Below are 24,815 nucleotides of genomic sequence, written 5' to 3'. Positions count from 1 at the left end.
GGTAGGGGGGTTTCATTACATAGGGGTAACCGGATTAACAGGGTTAAAAAAATAGTCCTGTGAGTCTTGAACTATTAGGGTGTAAAGTATGCATTTTCCTACCTGGAAGTGTGTGTGATTGTGTGTGTGTATATTTATAGATGCTATCGTAAAAGTGTGATTATGTTATCATGTGGCACTTTATAAGCCACTGCTGCCACTTAAAACACCTTCTCACACACTTCCTCACTAACACACACATTCAATCCTTTGGGACAATGGGGGCTCTTTGAGCCCGACACCCCCCCCAACCCCACCCTGCTCCTTCAGGACTTCTTCTTTGGTATTTTAGTCTTAGCCGTTCCGTTCCGGTGTTGCTATGCTACGTGTGACAAGAAAGAATGTTCCGGAATGTAGCGAAATGTGCCTGAAATATGCCGAAAGGTCCAAACGATGCCCGAAAGGTCCAAGTACTTTAATTGAAAATATATGTGAAACTGTCTGTGCATGTTTTTTTTGTGTGTGTATTTGCATGGGTGTCCGTGTTAAATATTTTTTTCTGTAATAACGTTTTTCGCCTTTTCTTTTTAAGATTCAACGTTACTTCCTGTCTGGGCAGGAAGGGGCGGTCCCTCGTACCTGTGTCCCGTGGAGGCGATGACGATCTCGTCCCCCACCCTCCAGGTGACCCCCATTTTCAGCGTGATGGTGCTGGAGCCTGAGGGGGCCGTCTGGGCCAGGTGGGTCCAGGTGACCGGAACCGGGATACCTAGGACCACCGGGTCAGAACACACACACACACACACACACACACACACACACACACACACACCATACACACACACACACACCACAAACACACACACCATACACACACACACAAACAATACACACAAACACAAACACACACACATACACATACACACACACACACACACACACACACACACACACACACACACACACACACACAGTTGGACCTCAGGGCAGGGGTAGTGGTGGGGAATCAGAAACAAAAGCACCGCTCGGGAAACACACACACCTCAGATTACTCCATATCATAATACCACTCATGTCACATAACAACCGTATGTAAAGAAAACACCGGATAGGTCGGTTCTGCTTGACTATTGTCAATACCATTGTCGTGTTACAAAGACAATGTTATATCTGTAGATGGTTTGGGGTTCCGTGTTGTGTTGTGGACAACTAGGATTACGTCGAGGACAACAACCGAGACTTTAGAGTGTGGTCTCGGTGTCATGTCGGGCTGTCAGTCAGACCACGTCGTCTAAAGGGCTGATTATGGTTTAGCCTACCGGTCTGGATTCAGAGCGGCCACCCTCGGGTTACCGGTCTAACTCCTTAACAAGTAGGCCCCAAAAAAAGGGACAGCAAACCTCATGCTTTCTCTTAGCGGTTCGTACCGTGGAGGTCCAGGACCCCCTCGCGGACCGCCAGGGTCTTGGTGCCGTAGACGGGCAGCTCGGTGGAGCGCAGGTGTCCGTGCAGCGTGATGATGGCCTTGTGCTGGAAGGGCGCCCCCTCCTGGCCCACCTGCAGCCGGCCGCCGTCGGTGATCAGGATGTTCTCGGCCTGCAGCTCCAGGTCCTTCTCCTCAAACACCAGCGTTCCTCCTGGGCACAACAACACAGCACAGGTCCTTCTCCACACACCAAGCTCCGTGAGGCCTGCTCTGTCCAAAGAGGATGTTGATGTAGGTGTTGGATGTTGGTGTGACGCTGAACGTTCAAGGTGGCCGACTCTGCTGTTGCTACGACAGAATGGAACTGATGTCCTACGACATATGACGTGAGCTCTCAGTGTTAGCTCCCGGTGTTAGCTCCAGGTGTGTTAGCTTCTGTTGGGTGTTAGCTCCCATTGTGTGTTAGCTCTCGGTGTGTTAGCTCCGTGTGTGTTACCTCCTGTTGTTTTACCTCCCAGTGTGTTAGTAACCATTGTGTTAGCTCCAGGTTTGTTAGCCTCTGTTGTGTGTTAGCTCCCGGGGTGCTTTACCTTTGATGAGGAGCATCTTGAGCACGGGGGTGCTCTCGTCCAGCAGGATGGTCTGGCCCTTGGTGATGACCACGAACGTGCCCTTCTCCGGGGGGGTCAGGCCTCCCCAGGTGAACCGGGACGACCACACGTCGATGTAGAAGAAGTCGGCGTTATCCTGGAAGATGCATAAAATAAATGTACCTAAGAAATGTACGTTCTACAAGGGAACAGCTGGTAGCGGTTAACATGAGAAAACACGTTTATGAGATTTGGGCGATAGACTTTAGTAACTATGTGATGTTTCTAGTCTAAATCATCTCTTAGTAATGCTTTATGCACAATATCTGATAGTATTTCCTAATACCCTTAAGCCAAAGGGTGAGGTGTCAGTGGCTTGTGTTAGAACAACCAACCACTATTGAATCCAACAGTCAATCAGTTATAAGCATCTCTAAGAGAAGACAGTACTTGATTCTTGAAGGGAACATATGAATACATATGAGTTCGCTAAATGAACCGATACGAACAGAGTTTGGAAAACCTAATCCCCAACCACTGGAACATGGGTCTGTATGGACCCATGTTCAAAGCGTGTATATAGTAGCACCGTGACGGCTAGTCACGATGCGACTAGCTGTGAGGTGACCTCTGGTTCCCCTATTGGCGGCGTCTGGGGGGGCTCACCATCCTTGCGATGCCGCGGTCTCCGATGCTGACCCGGACCTTGGCCTCCTGCGAGCGCCCCTGGGAGTTGGTCACACACACGATGTGCGTGGCGTTGGTGGACTGCACGTCGCACACCGACCCCGCAACGGTCACGGTGACCTCGCTGATGCTGGTGCTGAGAGGAGGGGGGGGGAATAGGGCAACACAGGGCAACACAGGGCAAGTTTATTTCGACAGCCCCCTTCAAACACAAGGGCTTTCACGGTGCTTTACAAAGGCAGGAGTCACACGGGGAAACGTTCAAAGGAAAATTGTTATGAAAATTCAAAGCTTCTTCGATTCCATGAGTGCGCACATTGCTGGAATGGTGGGCCCCTGTTGGAGTCAAACCCCGATCCTTTGCAGTGTTAATGCCTTGCTCTACCAATAGAGCCAGAAAGGACCACCAAACATACTTAGAATCAGAAAATATGGGAATGGGAAGGGAATCCATGACTTGCCGTTCCAAATAAAATACCAACAGGTCAGACAAAACAAGAACAGAAGGAAATGGGAGAATCTTCAACAGTAACAAATCAGTGTGGTGTGTATCCGGAGTGGCCAATCCGCCTGTAAGCCCAGAGCACACGGAGCGCAAATCTCTGCTCATATTTGTAGTGCGACCAAAAAATAAATGTACAATGGAGCAAAAGTCACGGCGCTCGAATCAGCTTTTCTACGCTCAAGTCCGTCTTGGACTTAAAAGTGTAAAACCATCACTTTGTCTTAGGGCTGCTCGATTATGGGAAAAATCTACCTAATCACGATTATTTTGGTCAATATTGAAATCACAATTATTCAAACAATTCTTTTGGAGTTTGAAAACATGTTGTATTTATTCAGCATGTCTCTCCCAAAAAACTTTGCAACTGAGAACTTTGAAAATTCGCCTTTAAAAAATTCACAAAATGGTCAAAAAGAAAGTGTTCCAATCTAAAATAATTTACAGATATGTATCCAGCTGTTCCGCCCATTCTATAAAACATTAAATAAATAAAAAAAAATTGATTATGTTAATTTTGTGATCGTTTGACGCTAAAATCGAAATCGCGATCAAAATTAGATTAATCGCCCAGCCCTACGTTGTCTTCCCGTATGCTGTGGGCTGTGGTCTATGCCCAGGCTGTGGCAGCGGTTCAATGTTCACCACAGGGGCCCTAGTGGGGAGGCGTACCTGAAGCCGGAGCCGCTGATGGTGATCCGCGTGCCCCCGGCGGTGCCTCCGCGGCGGGGGGCCACCCCGCGGACCACCGGGGTCAGCAGGGTCCTGTAGGTGAAGCCCCCCGACATGTTGGCCGCGTTCGCCTCGTTGGCAACCGTCACCGCGCAGCTCACCTCCGAGCCGTTGCCTGGAGACGCAGACGCACGCCCGCGCATGGGTACACACACACATATACGCAAATACACACACACACAAACACACACACACACACACACACACACACACACAAGTGGACGAGCAGGCACATGCAAGCACACACACACATAGACACGCACACACACACACACAAACAGACATGCATACAAACACACACACACACACACACACAAACACACGTAAACACATACACACACACACATACAAGCACACACACACAAACATGCACAGACACACACGAACACGCATATACACACACAAACACACACACACACACACCAAAAACACATACACGCACACATAGAGGCCCACACACAAACATGCACAGACAGACACACACAGACATGCGTACACAAACAGCCACACGGATATGCATACACACACACAGGCACGCATATACAAACACAGAAAGACACACATCCAGACACACACACATCCAGACAAAGAGACTTGATTAGCCCAAATGAAGCGAGTGTGAGAACTATTGTGTGTATGTGTCTGTGTGTGTGTATGTGCGCGTGTGTGTGTGCAGAAAACAGGTAGGGCGACCTCGCTGTCTGAGCAGCGGGGTCATCCTCTGTCTGCCAGTGTTTAGCCTGATCAAACATTACATTCCAAGCCCCGCGTGAAGCTAGTCCTCATTAGGGCGCCCAAAGGTCAACCGTTTAACATCTTTCTGCTCACACACAATCAGAGGAATCTTGGTCTAAAAATACACGCGTCACAGTTTTTTCCTTTGTCAACGGGACTGCACGGGAAATGACATGGTGGAAGGAGGTTCAAAACCTTTTTTGTTTTTGTCTTTTGTTGAATGATTGATGTTTCTTTCAGAGTCATTCCTCCCAGGTGTTTTCACTACTACTTTGGCCATTATTTTATTCTTTTTATTTTATTTAATTGGTTGTCACACTGTTATGACGTGGTTCTCAGTTTCAATGAATGGAAGCGGACATTGTAATTATGCCCATCATACAACTAGTAGTTAAAAAACTTCACTGTAAGTTTTGGAAAAAAGTGCTTTTACTAAATAGTGATAATAAGTTGGTACTTTGACAGCAAATGGATTAAGGTTCCTTTATACTACACTCTGTCAGTTTTATCCTGTTTAACATCGTCTTTTATTTAATTACAGCCTGGCTAATATTTGTGGAATGGATAGGAACCAATAGGGTTGGTATAAAACTAGAAAACATGTTTTTTCACCAAAAGCTCACTACATGCTATTTACTCTTGGCCATATCAGATCGTAGGCATCGGGGATTGAACCCAGGACCTTTGGTGTGGCAGTGGGCATGCCCTGTCGTACACACCGTGGTTGGGGGGGGACAGACAGTAGAGCTGGGTGGACGTGGACCGGTCCCTGTAGACCTCGCACTCCTCCCCACAGATCTGCACACGGGACTCGCTGGGATCGAACCCGGATCCCTGGACCACCAGCATGGCCCCACCCCCGAAGCTGCCTGCGTTTCAGAGGAGAGGAAATAAGGTTTGGGTCACCTTGGGTCATCTAGGAACCACTGATCCATTGAGGTTGTATGTTATACGTCCTGGCGCTTAATGTACACACTTATTGTATGTCGTGTTTAGTTATAGTACTTAGTTGTGTAGCATCTTATCCTAGCGGTCTTTTTTGCATACGGGGAATGGGTTACCATAGCGATTGTTGGTGCTTTGCACTTGGTTCTATGAACATCCTTACTGTACCGACAGCGATACATTGTTTCACTTTCTTATGACAAATGTACTTATTGTAAGTTGCTTTGGATAAAAGCCTCGGCTAAATGCCCTAAATGTAAATGTCAATTCACCCACTTTCTGAGCGCTTTTTTCCAAGCCATTTTCCTCAGGGTCCTTTGACCTTTGACCTGCTCACCTTCATCGGGCTGCACGGCGCTGATCAGGAGCTCGTAGGTGAACTCGACGTCGGAACGGGCGCGACCTTTGACCTTGTGGTGGACCTCGACCTCGTAGGTGCCCCCGGGGCTCTCCCCGGCCGTGCACCACACGTGGGTGTCGTTCACCGCCGTCACGTTGCACGGTGCGTGGTTGATGGTCACCCCCACCAGCTGGGGGTCGCCGCCGAAGCCCTGTCCCACGAGGGTGAGGGCCGCCCCGCTGGCCCCTGGAGGTAAGGGGGGGGGGGGGAAGGGAGAGGGGGGAGGATGGAGGGGGAGGGTAAGAGACTGTTGAGAGACAATTTTTTTTTTTTTTTTTTTTGTTTCTCCTCAGAAGACTATTTTGGCTTGCCCCGGTAAGACATCACAGAGGGTCTTATATAGGTCTTTGGGTTTGTCAATATCGTTTTATGTAGCCTGGCAGACGCCAGGGAGGAGTGAGGGGAGTGGTAAGTCTGGCAACCTGCTGGCTCCACCCCCAGGTGGAGCCAGCAGGTTAACTTCCTCCAGTTAACGAGGCAGGCCTGAAGGCCATTAAGCTGAAGTGCTTGCAGTTAAAAGGGAGAGCAGGCTACCACAAGCCAGAGCTAGGGATAGCATGAGGTGGATGACCCTTTTCCCACCCTGGTTGTGTTTACTAGGTGAATAAACCATCCTAAATTGAACCTCACACCTTGAACCTCACACCTGGGGCCTCACATCTGGGGCCTCACACCTGGGGCCTCACATCTGGGGCCTCACATCTGGAGCCTCACACCTGGGGCCTCACACCTGGGGCCTCACACCTGGAACCTTACACCTGGGGCCTCACACCTGGAACCTCACACCTGGGGCTCACACCTGGGGCCTCACACCTGGAACCTTACACCTGGGGCCTCACACCTGGAACCTCACACCTGGGGCCTCACCTTGAACCTCACACCTGGGGCCTCACCTCAAACCTCACATCTGGGGCCTCACATCTCAAACCTCACACCTGGGGCCGCACACCTGGGGCCTCACCTCAAACCTCACATCTGGGGCCTCACCTCAAACCTCACATCTGGGGCCTCACCTCGAACCTCACATCTGGGGCCTCACATCTCAAACCTCACACCTGGGGCCTCACACCTGGGGCCCCACATCTGGGGCCTCACACCTGGGGCCTCACACCTGGGGCCTCACACCTCGGGCCTCATACCTGGGGGCGGACGGGGGTTGTTGAACTCACCGGTGGAGGGCATGACGGAGGAGACGTTGGGGGTCTGAGCCTGGGCGTAGGTGAAGTTGAGCGGGGGATACTCCACGTCGAACACGCTGATCTGCACCGTCACCAGACCCTCGCCACGCCCCTCAGGGGTCAGGCAGCGCAGCCCTCCGGGGGTCATCTCCTGGACGTGGCACGGCTCGTCGCCGACCATCACGCTGGTGTTGCCCGGGGCGAAGCCGTTGCCCGTGACGACCAGCGGGGTCCCCCCGGCGACGCTGCCGGTGGCGCGGGCGAGGGAGGCCCGCGCCAGGCTGACGAGCGAGGCCGCGCCCGTGGCCAGCCCCTTGCTCCTCACGACCACGCGGAGGAGGTGCTCCCCCGCCGGGAGAGCCCCCACCATCAGGGCGACGGCGCCGTCCGTCGCCGCGGTGACCTCCAGCTCCCAGGGGCCGGCGGACACCGACACGTCCCCGGCGTCGCCGCCGAACCCGGAGCCCGAGAGGGTCACCGCCGTCGTCCCGTTGCCGTCGACGACGCCGGGCGCCACGCCGGTGACGGCGGGCGTGGCCGCGGCGTCGTACGTGAAGGAGCAGTCGGAGGAGCAGGCGCCGGTGAGGCGGCCCGCCTGGTAGACCACGGCCCCGGAGCCGGGCTGGGCCCGGGGGCCGGTGTCGCAGACCACCCGGGTGTAGTTGACGGAGACCACCTCGCACTCCACGCCCGCCACGGTCACCCGCCCCTCCCACGAGAAGCCGGACCCCCAGACGCTGAGCCGGGTGTAGCCGGTGGGGCTGCCCGTAGGGGGCGCCACCGAGTCGACCACGGGCAGCAGCACCAGGCGCCGCTCCAGCTCGCCGCGGACGGCCAGGAGGCCGGCCCCCAGGTTGCGGACCCTCAGGGCCACCGGGTGGGGCACGCCCACCGGGGCCCCGCTGTCCAGGGGCACCCGGAAGAAGAGCTCCGTCTGGGTGCTGTTGAGCACCTCACAGGGCAGACCCCCCACCGTCACCTAGCACACACACGCACACACACACACACACACACACACACACACACACACACACACACACCCAACCAGTCAGCATGACTCACCAATGCGTTTATTTGCTTGGGTGACAGACAGTCTTGGATTCCTTGAATTGAACCACGACTATGGATGGATTGACTACAATCTGGAGGCGAGACACATTCCTTCCAATAATAAACCCTTTAATATATTTTCTCAATTCAGGACTTTATATTAGAATCAGGATAATCCAGTATTGCAGTTTCATATTGAAACATGTCAATATAACTAACAAACAAAACAAATCAAAAAACATTACCAAGACAGAACATGACACTGAATCCTAACAGAATTTAACAGTGACCTATAATACCACCAGGTGTGAGTGTGATTAGCCGTTACAAGCCGTTTTGAAATCCGCCTCTTCTGACATCACAAGTGGGCGTGTCCACCTAGACGTGTGCTGGATAGTTCAGTCTACCAGCCTACCCAGTGGACGGTAGCAAACGTTGCCCATCTATCTGTCATCGCATGTAACGGCTCATCACACTCACTTTAAAAAAACAAGATGGCCGTCTCAACAACAACATCTTGGCGTTATCAGGTTCTATCAGGAGTCAGCAGCCAATGGGAGGGGGTTTTAGTGTCTGACCTCGTTGGCGCAGGCGGTGTCGCTGAAGCCGTTGCCCTGGAGACGCACCACCTGGTGGGCGGTGCCCTGCAGGGGGGAGACGGAGGTCACCATGGGCGTGGCGCACGCCGACAACGTGAACAGCGTCTCATTGGTCGACGGGCCGCAGTCCGGGGCTGCAGCGGTGCATTGTGGGACGGAGTGGGCCATTCTCATTGGCCCTGTGGGTTGGATGGGCAGAAGGGGAGGATGTGAGGCTCTTGATTGGACGGTTTGGAATTCATGGAATTCATATTAATGAATACAGCTGACCAAATCAACATTACTAAATTAATGAATATAGCTGACCTAATCAACATTACTAAATTAATGTATATAAATAAATGTATAAATATTGTAAATTAATATATAGTACTAAATTAATCAAGATTACAAAATTAATCAAAATATGTTCTCTTCTTCCTCCCCTCTTCTTTCCCATGAAGATCTGATCTCAGGCAGATCGTAGGGTTCATCCATCGCAGCAGAAGTACTGAATCAGGACCAGGTGCGTTACAAACATTGTATCTGCCCATACAACCCCACCCCCTAACGGTCATTTACCATCCGCTGCCCTGCGAGCCTCCATGCCCCCCAGGGTGACGACGACAGGAGGGGCCTGGTCCACGGGGGGTCTCACGCGGACAACCCCCTGCAGAGCGTGGCCTCTACCGCTGGTGGTGGGGCCGCTGCTGTAGTAGTACACACCGGGCATGGTGAAGCGGTACCTGAAGAACCCTGAGAGAGAGAGAGAGAGAGAGAGAGAGAGAGAGAGAGAGAGAGAGAGAGAGAGAGAGAGAGAGAGAGAGAGAGAGAGAGAGAGAGAGAGAGAGAGAGATAGAGGGAGAGAGAGGGAGAGGGGGGAGAGAGGGGGGGAGGGGGGGAGAGAGAGAGAGAGAGAGAGGGGGAGAGAGAGAGAGAGAGAGAGAGGGGGGGAGAGAGAGAGAGAGGGGGAGGGGGAGAGGGGGGGAGAGAGAGGGGGAGGGAGAGGGGGAGAGAGAGAGAGAGAGGGAGAGAGAGAGAGAAAGAGAGAGAGGGAGGGGGGGAGAGAGAGAGAGAGAGAGAGAGAGAGAGAGAGTGAGAGTTGGTGGAGGTAGTTCTGCTGTTGGTGGAGGTGGAGGAGGGAGCGGGGGATGTGTTGGTTGGTGAAGTCAATGGTGCTGGTTGAGGTAGTGTTGGTGATGGAGGTATTGGGTAACATCGAGGTGGAGAGGGCAGGGTAGAACTCAATGTTGTGATGGAGTCTTTGATGGTCGGGATAGTCGGGGTGGTGGTGGCGGTGCTTTTTTCGGAGGTATGGGTGGAGCTCATGGTTCAGCTAATGAGGCTGGGGTCGGTGACGGTGCTGGGGGGAGGGTCCTCGGTACCTCTGGGCGTGGGGGTCTCCCCGCTGTTGAAGGCTCCTTCGTCGTCGGGCTCGGTGGCGCCGGGGCTGGAGACGCTGAACACGCGGTAGCTCCTTGGCTGGAAGAGCGGGGCCTCCCACAGCCAGGCCACCGTGTCCCCCAGGGCCACGTCCAGGCTGGCCGGGTTCCACGCAGACCCCTCGCCCAGGCCTGGACCCCGGGGGGCAGCGGCACACCGGCAGGGCGGGGAGGGGACACACACACGGTTAGAATCAGGGAACCACATCAGAACCACATCAGAACCACAACAGAGCCACAGCAGAACCACAACAGAACCACAGCAGAACCACAGCAGAACCACAACAGAGCCACAGCAGAACCACAACAGAACCACAGCAGAACCACAACAGGGTGTCACAGAACCACAACAGAACCACAATATAACCACGACAGAACCACAACAGGGTGTGACAGAACCACAACAGAACCACAGTAGAACCACAACAGAACCACAGCAGAACCACAGCAGAAACACAACAGGGTGTAACAGAACCACAACAGAACGACAACAGGGTGTAACAGAACCACAACAGAACCACAGCAGAACCACAACAGAACCACAACAGGGTGTAACAGAACCACAACAGAACCACAACAGAACCACAACAGAGCCACAGCAGAACCACAACAGAACCACAACAGGGTGTAACGGAACCACAACAGAACCACAGCAGAACCACAACAGAGCCACAGCAGAACCACAACAGATGTGTAACAGAACCACAACAGGGGAGATGAGGCGGGGAAACACACACAGATGGAAAGATTTAGAACGGGACAGACGGACAGGTGCGTAGACAGACAGACACGCAGGGAGACAGACAGGCTGGCTGAGATTGGAAGAGAGACAGGAAGATAGTCGACCAGACGTGCAGCCATAAAGAAGACGGAAAGTCTCAAAGACATTCAGGCGTGCACAAAGACGGCAAGATGGACACAAAGACAGACAGATAGACAGACAGACAGACAGCAAACCGTTCACCGATATACAGGTGAATGGCCTTCTTCAGACAAGCAAAACCTGTGGTTCCTAGACAACCACAGGTTTTGCAGAAGAGTTTTCAGAGACACAAAACCCAAATCCCCCCCCTAAACTGGTTTACAACATCGCCGCCACTCTGCCATTTTCCTCCAACCGAAGGGTGACAGCGATCACACTCACAGCCATGTCCCTCACTCTCTGTACCTCTGTCTCTTTCTCTGTGTCTCTTGCCCTACATAACGCAATCCCACAGCTACTGTTGCGTGCTTCCATTTCAGCCCTGGCGAGGTTATGAGTGACAGCTGGACAAAGGGGAGCGGGGTCAAAGGGGGCGGAGGAGGATGTAGGAGGTGGAGAGGGGGTGACGGAGGTGGGGAAGGAGGTGTGAGCGTACCGACGGTGCTGCCGTTGTTTCTGACGGTGTGAGTCTCCTCCGCAGACTGCAGGAGGCATTCCAGTTTGTCCTCTGAGGATGTCATCACCTCGCACTCTGCACGGCCTGTCGAACACAAACACACACGCCGCACAAACACAAAGGCATGAGCACAAAGAATGTAACACACTTCAGACAAAGGCCGTCATTTACCTTCTCATCACTCGGTCTGATCCGCTGAATGTACGTTGTCACTCAATGGTGTCCTAGGTGTGATGTGTGTGTTATCTCCCCTCGAGGACAGAAAAAGGTTAAGCTACGCCACAGTTGAAACCCCACGCTACTTTGTTTCCCTCCTGAATGCAGTTTGTACAGACGGTCTGAGAACAAGGTGTTGGAGATAACCTTTAAACACCTTGACGATGTTTGCTGCAAGAACACACTTAGGGCGCACTCACACTAGGCCATCTGTACCGTGCCCAAGTCCGTTTGACACCCGTACCGTACTCAAGTACGATTTCCCCCCGCCCCCCGCTGTGCTGCTGGCCTCAGCTCACGCTAAGCAATCTCAACTGGGCCTGAGTACGGTTGCCTCTTGTACATACGTCAACACGTCGTAATACGTGCTCACCAAGCGTCCGCTGCTTACAACACAGAGAACACAATTGACACTTCACTGACTTTGTTGCTTATTTGGAGCCGTTCTACTCCCGATACAGCCCTCTCTCACTGAGCGTTTTTACACTGCCAAATATGCCGTTTTATGCAAGCATTTTTCGCGGCACTGTCCGCGCGTTTACACTCCCCGAGGTAAATTGCCTGCTTGATCTAGAACCCCAATTTACCCTCCCGGACCCTGCGCACATTGGCGGTTTATAGGGTTTCATTCTGTTGTAAATGAGACGGCTCCGCGGTTCCGGGGGGTGTGGGGTGTGGGGGTAGTGGTGTTGCTGCACTGTCTCCACAGAGACAATGCTTAAAGGTCCCATGACATGCCACTAGGTGTGGGCTGATTAGCTGTTACAAGCCGTTTTGGAAATCTGTCCCTTATGACATCACAGGTGGGCGTGTCCACCTAGATCTGTCCTGGATAGATCAGTCTACCAGCCTACCCAGTGGACTGTAGCAAACGTTGCTCATCTATCCATCAGACATCTAGGTGGACACGCCCACTTGTGATGTCATAAGGGACAGATCATGGGATGTCATGGGACCTTTAAAACCGATATCAAAATTAGAATGAACAGAAATACATTAACCATGAGATCATTAAATGGGGTTTAAAATAAGTTAAAGGAAAAAATGTGTCTCCTGAGTGAAGTGTTTCTAGCTGAATAGAGCCGGCCTATACTTATGTATTGTGTTATATTTTATAACATCGGTCAGAATGGTGGTACTTGGGGAGACAAATATTGTCTGAGGTGGGCCGCGGTATAAAAAGTTAGAGAACCACTGGTCTAATGTATTTCCGTGTGTTTGTGATGTCTTCCTCTATGTTCCTATGGTGTCCCTTTGTGCTCCTATGTAGCTGGACTCACCGACGGAGACCCGGACCAGCGAGGCGTTGGAGCTGAAGCCAGCGCCCCAGAGGGTCAGCTGGGTGCCCCCCAGCAGGGAGCCCAACCTGGGGGAGACGCTGTGGACCTCCAGGACGTACTCGATGCTGGCGTTCACGCCGGGGCTGGACGGAGGGGGAGGGGGAGGAGCCAGGGGGAGGGGGAGGAGCCGGGGGGAGGGGGAGGAGCCGGGGTTGAGGAGGTGAGCATTTGCAGGTGAAAGGTCATTTTATTATTGATATTATATTGACTATATTGAAGGTGTTGGTAAATTAATGCCCTTCATTTCTGTTTGATAGTTTTTTTGCATGAACGTTGTTTTAAAATGCCCATTGTGTCTTTGAGCACCTAGAAACTAAATGTATTTACTTTCATCAATCTATAATTGTGAAAAAATATACATTTTATTAATGAATATATTCATTCATATTTAAATCAATATCTATTTATTTTTCACTGCTGATGATGATGATGATGATCCTCATCCTCATCATTATAAGCGAGTGAGCCGAGGGTTAGGCAGTAGTGAGGGTTAGGCAGTAGTTAGCTTAGGGTTAGGCAGTAGTTAGCCTAGGGTTAGGCAGTAGTTAGCCTAGGGTTAGGCAGTAGTTAGCCTAGGGTTAGGCAGTAGTTAGCCTAGGGTTAGGCAGTAGTTAGCCTAGGGTTAGGCAGTAGCTCTGTAACATGACATCATCACCTACCTGTTCCGGGGGTTTCCGTTGTTCCCCACCCTCACGTCCACCCGGTTCAGCCCCGGGGGCAGGACGGGCAGCAGGCAGGTCAGGTTGCTAGGCGACCACTCCAGCATGGGGCAGGGACCGCGGCCGACGAACACGGTCGTCTCATTGGCCGAGCTCCCCAGGTTGGAGCCAGTGATGGTGAGAATCCGGTGTCCTGCGAGACACAAAGGTATGTGTGCGTGTTAGTGTGTGTGTGTGTGTGTGTGTGTGTGTGTGTGTGTGTGTGTGTGTGTATGTGTGGCGTGTGTGTGTGTGTTCCATAGAAGCATTCAGGTGTTGAATGGCCTTCGGAGTAATTAAGATGTCTGGCTTTGTGTGTGTGGGTGGGTGTGTTTTTGTGTGTGTTTGTTTGTGTCTGCATCTGTGTGTGTGTGTGGTAATAAGTGCTGGTAATATGTGACAATTACCAGCGCAATTATTTTCCAAAACAATTGTGTGTTGGGACAGGGAGTGTTGATTATATTCTCTGTAACCAATGTGATGAAATGTCCGTCACTCGAAGGAGGACAGGAGGGCGGGTTAGGGTATTTAAATACTGGAAAAACGTGCAAGTCATCATTTAACCGAGAGAGAGAGAGAGAGAGAGAGAGAGAGAGAGAGAGCATGCACGACAATAGGTTGCTATCAGCCCTTGGCGTTGAGACAATAGTGAACCTGAGACAGAGATGGAAACTACCCAAGGAGAACGGACACTGCGGACCGTGAATCACGACATGCCCTGGTCCGCAACAAGATCACTTCATGCTTATTGTCTTTGTCTCGTTGCTTTGCACGGGACAATGACAATAAGAGGCGAAGACACAATCTATTTTGGTAATGGTTGAATCTAATGCTCATATGCACGCCACAAACACAAGTACACATCTCTGTCATGAATGCCATGTAGTTCACAGAGATGGGTGTGGTCAAAGTATCCGCGGTTTAACCCCTCCATCAAACCCAGCTCTAACTGTGTTTGAACAGGGAGCACATGTAAAAAGAAAAACAGCCCTCCCTTTGTGTATGGTCACATAACAATGCTAATCCTCTTATACTATTCTCTAAGAGTGTGGTTGCGGTTTGGTACATTTTCCTTCCCCTGTGAGCAGCTTGTTTGGTTTGCAGCAGGTGAGTTAGCCCTCAGGGAGAGACCCGCTAAGCTACTGCGCTTTGGCCCACATCAAACTGAGCCTTAAACGTGGACGACTATTCTTGTGCTTTCCCACAGAGCAACGTATAGGAGCATGAGGACAAAGGGCTGTGCATCTGTGAGAACGTTTGCTCATATAGGATGTCTGTTAACCCTAACCCTTACCCTTTTAGAGAGAGTGGCCACTCTGGGCTGCTCCAAGCACCTATGTACTATGACATCTAATCAGCCAGTTAGCCGATGCTTTTGACCAACGAGACTGTAACAGAGTATCTAACTGAGTCTAACAGACATTTGGTTTGGATGTCATCAATGAGCAGGTGGGTTAACAGGGCATCTTGCTCAGGGATGCCTACAGTTCAACTGCTGACATTTGTGGTTTGAACCCAGAAACTTCCACTGAGAATCCGGGGCAGGTTAGTGTAATGGCTAGGCTTTTTTCCACCTCCAGCTGGGAGGTTCCGAGTTCGATCCCCCTTGGTCCACGACCCTACCTGAACCTTAGCCTGGTCCTACCATACTCTCATACTTCATATCATTTGCACAGAGAGTCAGGACCCACTCAATTGACTAACGTTAACTCACTTGAAGGCAGGTGTCTGTTGAAGTTTAAAACTATTGGATCTGCCCAGTGCCACTCTGGATCTGCCATAACCAATCGCTAACGTTTGGCCGGGAATCACGTTGCGCACAGGCTGTAAACAAACCAAATACTGTGCGTGAAGATCATGGACCTATTAAAGAAGAATATCCATCAGCGAGAGCTGACTTTAACGTCATTGTCCTCAGCCACTCCCTCTGTTCGCTGATTGGACGAACACAAAATTTGGACAGAGAAAACCAAGGAATATACCGCGAACCCAGACGTAGTACTGAAGGGAAATGAAAATTGAGCGGAAGTACTTAGGAGGGCGGAGCCAGGCTACCTGAACATGGCATCCTTGCGCAAATCGCCCAGCCCCCGACCCGCTCCCTAGGGTGATGAACCTGTGTTCATTGTTAGTCCCCGGGGATAAAAAGGTAACCAGGAGAACTCACCGATCACGGTGGTCTTCTCGGGGGACATGGTGGCGATGAGGGGGGTGAGGCTCTCGTCGTAGTTGAAGGGGCTGGACGCCGTCCGGCTCATGTCTCCCCCCCACACCGTCACGCTCTGAGAGCCCGCACTTGCAGCCTGGAGAAACACGATCAATAGGTCATCGATAGGCGATCAATGAGCTTGGGCTTATCGAACGGGTTGTTGAGCAAGCTGTAGTAAAGTGAGTAAATCTCTTGTGTCGATTTACGATTACGTTGAGTAATTGAGTAGAACTTTGCTCTTAGCACAACTCACTGCTGAGGTTGAGAGACACCAAGACGCACAATATTGCAGGGACAAAGGGTTGAACAAGCAAGTAAAAATCAAATGCACTGTAGCTACACAGATCAGAACAAAAGTACATTTTACTTTTAAAATTATTAGTTTCTTTTACAATTAACAATCAAAGTAATCACAAATGTTTAATCAATCAGGTGCATGAAAACAAAGTCCTCATAATTATATGTTTTGGAATTCAAACATGCCAAAGCATTTTTCAAGCACCATAACAAGGAAGTTCAAACACAATGACCGAACACGCCAGACACCGTGTTCCGGTTATCTGGCCCTGGCGCACGCCTGGCTCCGGTCCCAGACACCAAAACAACAACAAACCTGCCCAACACGGGAAACAATGCAACCAAACGGCATTCACACACTTGTTGTGTCTGCCTATTGTGGCGTCGCTGGGCAGCGCTCTCTCACCGCGGGGGTCCGGCACGCGAGCTCGTCGAAGTGCACGTCCACCACGCTGCATTCCTCGCCGCCAACCGTCACCATGGTGTCCTCGCCGAAACCGAAGCCCGAGACCCTCAGCAGCGTTCCACCTGGGAGAGACACGACGAGACACATGCACACACGAGACATCCGTCATGTCATGGTTTAAAATTGTTTTAAAATTTTCTTTAAATAAGTTTTAAAGTTTTAAATATAATTATTTTTTAATCGCTAGAGAAAAGTTTGAAAGAAGTTTAAAGCGTTAGAAACTTCTCTTTAAAGGATCAAAACCTTTTTTATTTAAATATTTTAAATATTTTTAAATATGTGATTACATCATTGCTATACAGGCAAATGTCGTTATTCTGATTACTGACTCTTTTGATAATATACTATTAGAATTACAGTAGTAGTATTATAGCGGTGGTAGTAGTAACATAGTTACATAGTTGTTAATGCTATCATCAACTGTGATAGATACTAGTTGTGTAGGATACTACTACTGCTACTAGTGGTGGCAGCAGGAGTAACAGTGGGAGCATGAATGATGTTAGAGACTGTGTATCAGGTTCAGTACCTGCCACGCTGCCAGACAGCGGAGAGATGGACGTCACGTTGAGCAGGTTGGTGAAGTTTCCTTGGTAACGGACCCGGCCCAGGGACGGGAAGGTGATCCACACTGGGTAGGTGCCGGCTGGGGCGCGGCCCACACTGCACACCTGGGTCGTGGCTGGAACATTTCAATCAGCACTTTAATAAAGTGCTCTAAATACATAGGAGCTATGAGCAGCTGACTGGGGTTATTCAGTGGTTAGTACTTAAAACGAAAAGTCCTTCACATTTACATTTTGGGCATTGAGCAGACGCTTTTATCCAAAGCGACTTACAATAAGTACATTTGTCTGAAGAAAGAGAAACCACAATACATCGCTGTCGGTACAGTAAGGATGTTCATTGAACCAAGTGCCAAGCACTAGCAATTGTGAGGTTCTCCCATTCCCCATACACAACATCGACAGCTAGGATAAGATGCTACACAATGCTAAAGACTGTTTTTAACTTTAAGGACATACAACATACAATATGTGCGTCGTTAAGTAAATGTTAAGGAAATGTTTTTTCGGCGGAAAAAAACCTCTTGCTTACCCGTGGCTTCTTGAACTTCGCATTCGGCGTCTCCGATCATGATTGAGGCGTTCCCACTGAATCCCGTCCCAGTGACGGTCAGCAGGGTTTCCAGGCCTTCCGAACCTGAAACAAATCAATCCCCCAAAAGCTGTCACCTCCTCATGCTTTGATTTGCTCATGGGTTGCAATAGGCAGGACGGGTTTGGGACCAAAGCCGCACCTTGTGATGGGGAGATTCCCGTGACGACGGGGGTGCTGTCCTCGGACCACTCGAAGCCACAGTCGCCGGAGCACTTGGACGAGATGCCGTTGATGATCACCTCCACCTGCGGTAACCACGACAACAGCGATCAAACCCCTGTTGAGCCTGCAGCAGTGTACCCTGGGTTCAAACCCGGTGCGGATCTCACAGTAGCCGCGGTTTCGTACCTGCGGGGTGCTCTCCAGCGTGCGGAGTAGCTCTCCTCCTATGTTCCTCATGAACTGCCCTCCCTTGACCTTCTCCCTCGCCTCCACCACTGGATTGTTGCCCATAACATTCGAGCCATTGATCTGTGAGGAGAGAGAAGGCAAACGTTACACTAGAAGAGAGCTTCAAGAAAAGGCGTCCTTATATGGTCCTGGGAAGTTCATGGGATTCGACTTTATTGCAGTCATATATACATTTAGAGAATTTAGCAGACACTTTTATTTCAAAGAGACTTACAATACGTACATTTGTCAGAAGAGAAACAATATATCGCTGTCGGTACAGTAAAGATGTTCATAGAACTAAGTGCCAAGCACTAACAATTGTTAGGTTAACCCATTTCCCGTACACAACAAAGATAGCTAGGATAAGATGCTATACAATGCTAAGTACTTTTTTACACACAGGGACGTACAACATACAATAAGTGTGTACATTAAGTGCCAAGAAGAAGAAGAAGAAGAAAAAAAGATTCACAAACGTGCGGGGGAAAGGTCTTGTTACTGTTGACACCCGTCAAAACCCAACAAACAAGAACAAACAACATGGCCGCCGGCGCCGCACCTTCATCAGCGGCTGGTCTCCGGGCGCGGTCATCCAGGTGACCTTCCACTTAGGCCTTCGGCAGCTGGCCTCGGCCTTCACCTGAACCTGGCCCATCCCCGGGATGCCCTCCAGGGCGTGCTTCAGGTCCTCCTCGCCGATGTCCACCGAGAGACCTGAAGCAGGGCGTGGGGAGCGGCCATGTTGAATTGTAGTTCACCACCAACTGAATAACTGACTACAAACCTCTGCTGTGAACTCGCTGTGATTGGCCGAACACGAACGACATTTGGCTGAAACGATGACTGATTGGTCTGTACTTTTTTTCCTTGTTCGGATGTTGCCGTATCTGAGAATTATTAATAGTTTTATAACTTATCTTTTTTATTTATCAAAAGTCTGGGAATATTGTATGGGAATATTGTAATATTCCCATCATTTGTTTTTGATGGACTGACCCTCACTAAAAGAGGGGCGGGCTTGATATTGAACATGAAAGGGGACATATTATGAAAACAACACTTTTCCTGGGATTCGGGGTGTTGTTTTGGGGCTCTGGTGCTCCAACACGCATACAAACTTTGAAAAAAGTCTGTACATGATTTTTTGAGTGAGATATGCATTTCTGAAAGTACCCCGCCTACCTAGCCCATTTGAATATTACCTCCCACTTCCTCACCCCCTCTCCAATCAGAGCATAGCTATGATTTGTGGACCAACAGACGAGCAGCTCTGGCGGGGGGAGCTCGGCGGCAGCCCGGCAGCTAAGCTCCGGGAGTATAATAGAGGTGGATTCAATGATTCGTTTACGTGAACCAGTTCGCGTCAGTCAGTTCGCCAAGATGAGTCGTTCGCGAATCGTTCGTTCGTTCGTTCAGCCCAGTTTCCGGTTCAGTCCAGTTTCCGTTTCCGGTAGCGGTGAATCGCATCATGCAATGCACCCATTGCATGGTTCTCAGCTGAGTCAGTCAGACTCAGTGCTACCGGAAACTCGACTGAACTGGTTCAGTCGAGTTTCCGGTGAATCGAATGGCGAATCGAATCACTTTATCCTGAAAGTTGAGTCAATATCGTTAATTTTATATATTAAAAAAATACCCGAGATAAAGGAACAATGTGAAACCCTAACCCTAAAATGTAAACACCAGGCTACTTGACAAGAAAATGTAACGGACCACCTGAGGCTTTACTTCACCTCAGAGATAATGCGTTAGTTAATAATGATATGCCTTGCGGCATATCATGCGGCATCACCTGCGCATAGTGCTGCTGCGTAGGCCTACATGGACGTTCCAAGTATGTTTACTTCATGTATCGTTGAAGCTAACTAAGTAAAGCCTAGTTATAACTATAACCTGCTCCTGGTGCAGTGCAAGCAACAGTGTGTGCCGTGAGTCGCCTCGGTCCCTCGTCTTCCTGAACGAACTGTCTGCGAGTCGTGGGTCTGGGAGGAGTCAATTCTGAGTCACGAACGACGCGAACGAGACGACCGACGCGAACGACGCGAACGAGAGAGAAGAACCAGTTCGGATCGTTCGTTCTAATGTTTCGTTCGTTCGAACGAATCAGTTCGCGACCGAACCACCTCTAGAGTATAATCCCTTTCTCCGCCGGAGCTGCCGGACTGCCACGATCTCCCCCTGCCGGAGCTGCCGGACTGCCGCCGGCGGCAGTCGAAGCTTCGGCCGAAGCTTCGGCGGCAGTCCAGAGGAGGAGACATGCAGTAAAAAGGGATTGTACTCCCGGAGCTGAGCAGCTGGACTGCCGCCGAGCTCCCCCCGCAAGACTGCCGCCGAAGCTTCGGCAGCTACAGCAGGTGTGCTCTGGGAGCTGAACTATCTCCGCAGCTTCGACTGCCGCTGAAGCTTCAGCTGCAGTACGGCAGCTCCTGGCGGGGAGCTCGGCGGCAGTCCGGCAGCTCAGCTCCCGGAGTAAAATCCCTTTCTCCTCCATGTCATGGTTCAATATGGACTTCAGAGAGTCACCCAATTCTTCTCAACCATGGCCGAGATATCCCCCACTAGAGTCTTTACATGTTGTGGAAGTACCAGAGACGTCAGACGCAGTCTTTATGATTCATAATATCATCCGGCGCACATAGCTTTTGGCCGTGAATTTAGATATAATATTATATATATACCTATATATTATATAATATTATTATTATTATATTATGTTATATTATATAGATATAGAGCTCCAGGAGTCCTCAAACGGCAACAATCACTTCTCCTCCATGCTGTGGTTCACTCTGACAGCTCATTGGTCAATGGGCAGCAGCTCATTTGCATTAAAGCTACAGACAACAGAAACAGTGCATTCTGAATGGACTGAAACAGAGGGGAATAGAGGCAGGCAAGATTTTTTTTCCTAAAAGCTATTTCCAGCAAACAGCTTCAAGAACATGTTTTCTGGAACTCATATACTATGTTTACTTGTTGGGAAAACAACATAATATGTCTCCTTTAACAATTATCATCCGTAGTGATATTGGTTTACAGAGTCAAGCCGCCATCCAATCGGATGTTAGCGGTCGGTTCACCAGCCACAAAGACAGCGGGCTATGAACATGTCCCGTTAATAGCCCCGCCCTTTTCTTTTAATCTACCTTCAGCGCGTCCGCCGTAGATCTCCACATCGAAGGTTCCTCTCAGGGGCGGGGTCGCTCGGTTGCTACGGGAGACGGTCACATTGGCCCCGCCCACCCGATACACTGCCATGTCCTCTGTGCTGTTGGACGACTTCTAGAGAGAGAGAGAGAGAGAGAGAATAAACAGGGTTTATGTCAAAGATCGAGAATTTGACAACAGTGTTTGATGATACCATATTCTAATTACTTTCTTATCGCCGGACCAACAAACAATAATAACATAAATAATATGTTATGACAAAACTTCCGTGAGCAAGTCATTGTGTCACAAGGCCAAAACAATTACATATCCATATTCAGATCCTGACGTGTCTTTGAGGCGTCTTTGTCCGTTCATGAAGACAGAGAGCGTCGACGTGATGAAGAGTGACAGTTACCTGGAGGAAGCCGACTTCCAGGAGGGGGAAGTCGTGGGCGCAGTCGCGGGGCCGCCCGATGACCTGGTAGTGCGGCGTGCTGCTCCAGGGGTCCCGGGTGACCCGGAGGCTCTCGAAGGAGCGGCGGGATGCACCGAACGCGGGGGGCCGCCTCCTCTGGAGCAGGGCTGAACGGGGACGTCACGAGGAGGGTCAGCCAGGGAAACACGTTTTAAGGTACGTCACGAGGAGGGTCAGCCAGGGAAACACGTTTTGAGGTACGTCACGAGGAGGGTCAGCCAAGGAAACACGTTTTAAGGTACGTCACGAGGAGGGTCAGCCAGGGAAACACGTTTTAAGGTACGTCACGAGGAGGGTCAGCCAGGGAAACACGTTTTAAGGTACGTCACGAGGAGGGTCACCCAGGGAAACACGTTTTAAGGTACGTCACAAGGAGGGTCAGACAGGGAAACACGTTTTAAGGTACGTCACGAGGAGGGTCAGCCAGGGAAACACGTTTTAAGGTGCGTCGTGTTCTTTCATGTTCATGTGCTGTCGAATCATGTGGTGTCCTTTGTATTCCAATCCTGTTTCCTCTTTTGCATTTTCTACTACTTATATTGTGCACAGATATATATTAATCCACATATTTATTAACAGCCCAATTTTGATTGTATATCTTATCCGAAGTAAACCAACTATAACAGGACATTAGATGAGTTGTACCGGGGATGTTGTTGGTGGTGGGTCTCTAAACCAACTATAACAGGACATAAGCGCTGCTGTACCCGGGATGTTGTTGGTGGTGGGGGCCTTGGCCAGGTGAATGGTGTCCACGTAGAAGTCCTCCCCAGCCTCGTTCTTGTACAGGAGCAGCATCTGCAGCTGATACCTGGTGCCCACCGCCTCCCTCTGCAAGGGGCTGAGCAGGTCCACGCAGGTGTAGCTCCACCTGGAAGGGGGACACAGGCACATACATATATATATATATATATATATACATATATATATATACACATATATCTATACACTTCTTCTACCCACATCAATTATATATGTTCCGGTCATTATAAACCCTGATGAAGGACCCCAACACAAGCAGAGCATTTCGCTAAGGACAGGCGTTATTCAGCTTATTACAAGGCTACTTACTAGAAGAAATCATCTTTTGACACAAAATAGAACAACAGCGCAGATCGCAGCTTTCAAGGCGATAAAAAAAATGATTAAAGGCGATATACTTTGCATTTGCATAAAGGCGATATACCTAGCATTGTGTAGCATCTAATCTACTTTGCAATATAATTCGTACAGCACTTTCATAAAAAAATTAGGATTCAAGTGTTTCCTCTAATACTTCTTGGTCTTCATCATTTTAATCCTGTTGAAGGGTTGATCTTACGTGTCGCTCTGGGAGAAGGTGAAGGGGATCTGGATTGTGGTCGTATTGGTTTTACCGTTCGCCATACGGTAGTTGAGCATCACTCCGATCTCGTTCTTCAGCCTGCCTCTGTACGCGAAGCAAAGCTGGGACCAGAAACATGGGTTTCAATTTCACTCTGAGTTTTTCTTTGAGTTGTTTTTATTAACATAAGATGTAAAAGAGCCCCAGGAGAAGATGGTTCATAAAAAGTTGGATTGAAGTTCTCAAAGCTCTTATCAAACGATATGTACGATATTCACCATCTACTGTGCATTGTTTCTGACAACCGATTCTTTGCATTTATATAGCGGGTTTCTTACACTAAGAATCCAGTTCACCGGCCAGTTAACCCACTTAAATAAAGGGTTCTACTAAAACCCAATACAGATCCTTTTTGAGGAACGGGAGTCTTACCCTGGGGTTCAGCTGCAGTGGTTGAGAACCGTGAGTCCTAATGCTACGTTATGGTTCCACGTTGACGCAACGCAATCACCACGCAGTCGCTTCGACGCAGACGTGAACCAGTTTTGGTTCTGCGTCGGGTTTACGTCGGGTTTTAGTGAGCGGACCAATCACAGCCCTTGCTGCCTCGACGCAAGGGAACACTTTTTGGGAGGCGCATGTCAGGCCCTTGCGGTGGACGCAAGTAGGGTCCGCAAGGAAGTATTGAGTCCGTAAACCCCCTTGCGTTGTGTCAACGTGGAACCATAACTAAGCCTTTACCCTGGGGTACAGCTGCAGTGGTGGAGGAATGGGAGTCTTACCCTGGAGTACAGCTGCAGTGGGATCTGGCCGTAGGGGCGACCCGATTCCTTGCGATAGCTTTCAGTGAACAGGATTATCTGGTTCTTCATGGACCACGCTCCGCAGAAGGCCTCCTCATCGGACACAAGCACTCCCTCAGCGACATCGTTGGACTGGGGGACAGAGACACACATGAACCTAAAGTATTTAATGAATTACAGAAAATATTGTTCCAGATATATTTATGCACTCCAATAATCATTGGTAGATAATAATTAAATAATTAAAGGGAGTTCAATTTCACTGATTCTGCATCACATTTAGGCTTAAAGAAAGCATAACATGACAGAGATTTCTTCTAGTGCTTTCTAACCCATTAAGGAGGATAAACCAAAGTAAAACCAACCTGGTCCTGGCCTGGTTCAAAATCTCTGTAGAAGATGACGTTTGAACCCTCCATGGCTTGGACCTCGCTGGGACACACTGCCATGAGCATCTGTTCCATCGCTGTTTTCAACTGTTTTTCAGAACAAACAGTTACCGTAGGGAGCTTGTTAGTGCTGAGAAAGTGACTAGGAGTTTATTTATTTATTTTATTCAACTGCCACATTATTAAACTTCCCAAAAACAAAACACATGATCGTTCTTGAGATATTGGTTAACAGACAAATCCAGATATTTTGATGAAATGGTAAAAATGT

The 24,815-nt window shown here is 49.9% G+C and overlaps 1 protein-coding gene across 1 annotated transcript in view; it reads right to left on the bottom strand.

Annotated features, from left to right (window-relative positions):
• Positions 1–24,815, bottom strand: part of pkhd1l1.1 (PKHD1 like 1, tandem duplicate 1) — a 61,689-nt gene that overhangs the window by 25,467 nt on the left and 11,407 nt on the right. The window contains exons 20-46 of the mRNA XM_079749525.1: positions 24,521–24,631; positions 24,135–24,287; positions 23,350–23,474; positions 22,736–22,899; positions 21,969–22,135; positions 21,550–21,685; positions 18,963–19,117; positions 18,359–18,481; positions 18,150–18,255; positions 17,948–18,052; positions 17,379–17,531; positions 16,790–16,911; positions 16,045–16,180; positions 13,839–14,031; positions 13,120–13,262; positions 11,603–11,707; positions 10,188–10,376; positions 9,385–9,558; positions 8,803–9,002; positions 7,166–8,153; positions 5,934–6,182; positions 5,371–5,520; positions 3,857–4,031; positions 2,662–2,818; positions 1,996–2,152; positions 1,407–1,616; positions 619–748 (exon numbers count right to left, since the gene is read on the bottom strand). Coding sequence (XP_079605651.1) covers positions 619–748; positions 1,407–1,616; positions 1,996–2,152; positions 2,662–2,818; positions 3,857–4,031; positions 5,371–5,520; positions 5,934–6,182; positions 7,166–8,153; positions 8,803–9,002; positions 9,385–9,558; positions 10,188–10,376; positions 11,603–11,707; positions 13,120–13,262; positions 13,839–14,031; positions 16,045–16,180; positions 16,790–16,911; positions 17,379–17,531; positions 17,948–18,052; positions 18,150–18,255; positions 18,359–18,481; positions 18,963–19,117; positions 21,550–21,685; positions 21,969–22,135; positions 22,736–22,899; positions 23,350–23,474; positions 24,135–24,287; positions 24,521–24,631 — 4,976 coding nt within the window. The remainder of the gene's footprint in view (positions 1–618; positions 749–1,406; positions 1,617–1,995; positions 2,153–2,661; positions 2,819–3,856; positions 4,032–5,370; positions 5,521–5,933; positions 6,183–7,165; positions 8,154–8,802; positions 9,003–9,384; positions 9,559–10,187; positions 10,377–11,602; positions 11,708–13,119; positions 13,263–13,838; positions 14,032–16,044; positions 16,181–16,789; positions 16,912–17,378; positions 17,532–17,947; positions 18,053–18,149; positions 18,256–18,358; positions 18,482–18,962; positions 19,118–21,549; positions 21,686–21,968; positions 22,136–22,735; positions 22,900–23,349; positions 23,475–24,134; positions 24,288–24,520; positions 24,632–24,815) is intronic.

The sequence above is a fragment of the Pollachius pollachius genome, assembly GCF_949987615.1.
Source record: "Pollachius pollachius genome assembly, chromosome: 13".
Taxonomy (NCBI): domain Eukaryota; kingdom Metazoa; phylum Chordata; class Actinopteri; order Gadiformes; family Gadidae; genus Pollachius; species Pollachius pollachius.
The sequence above is the reverse complement of the archived record's forward strand: the minus strand, read 5'-3'. Positions and strand labels throughout refer to the sequence as shown.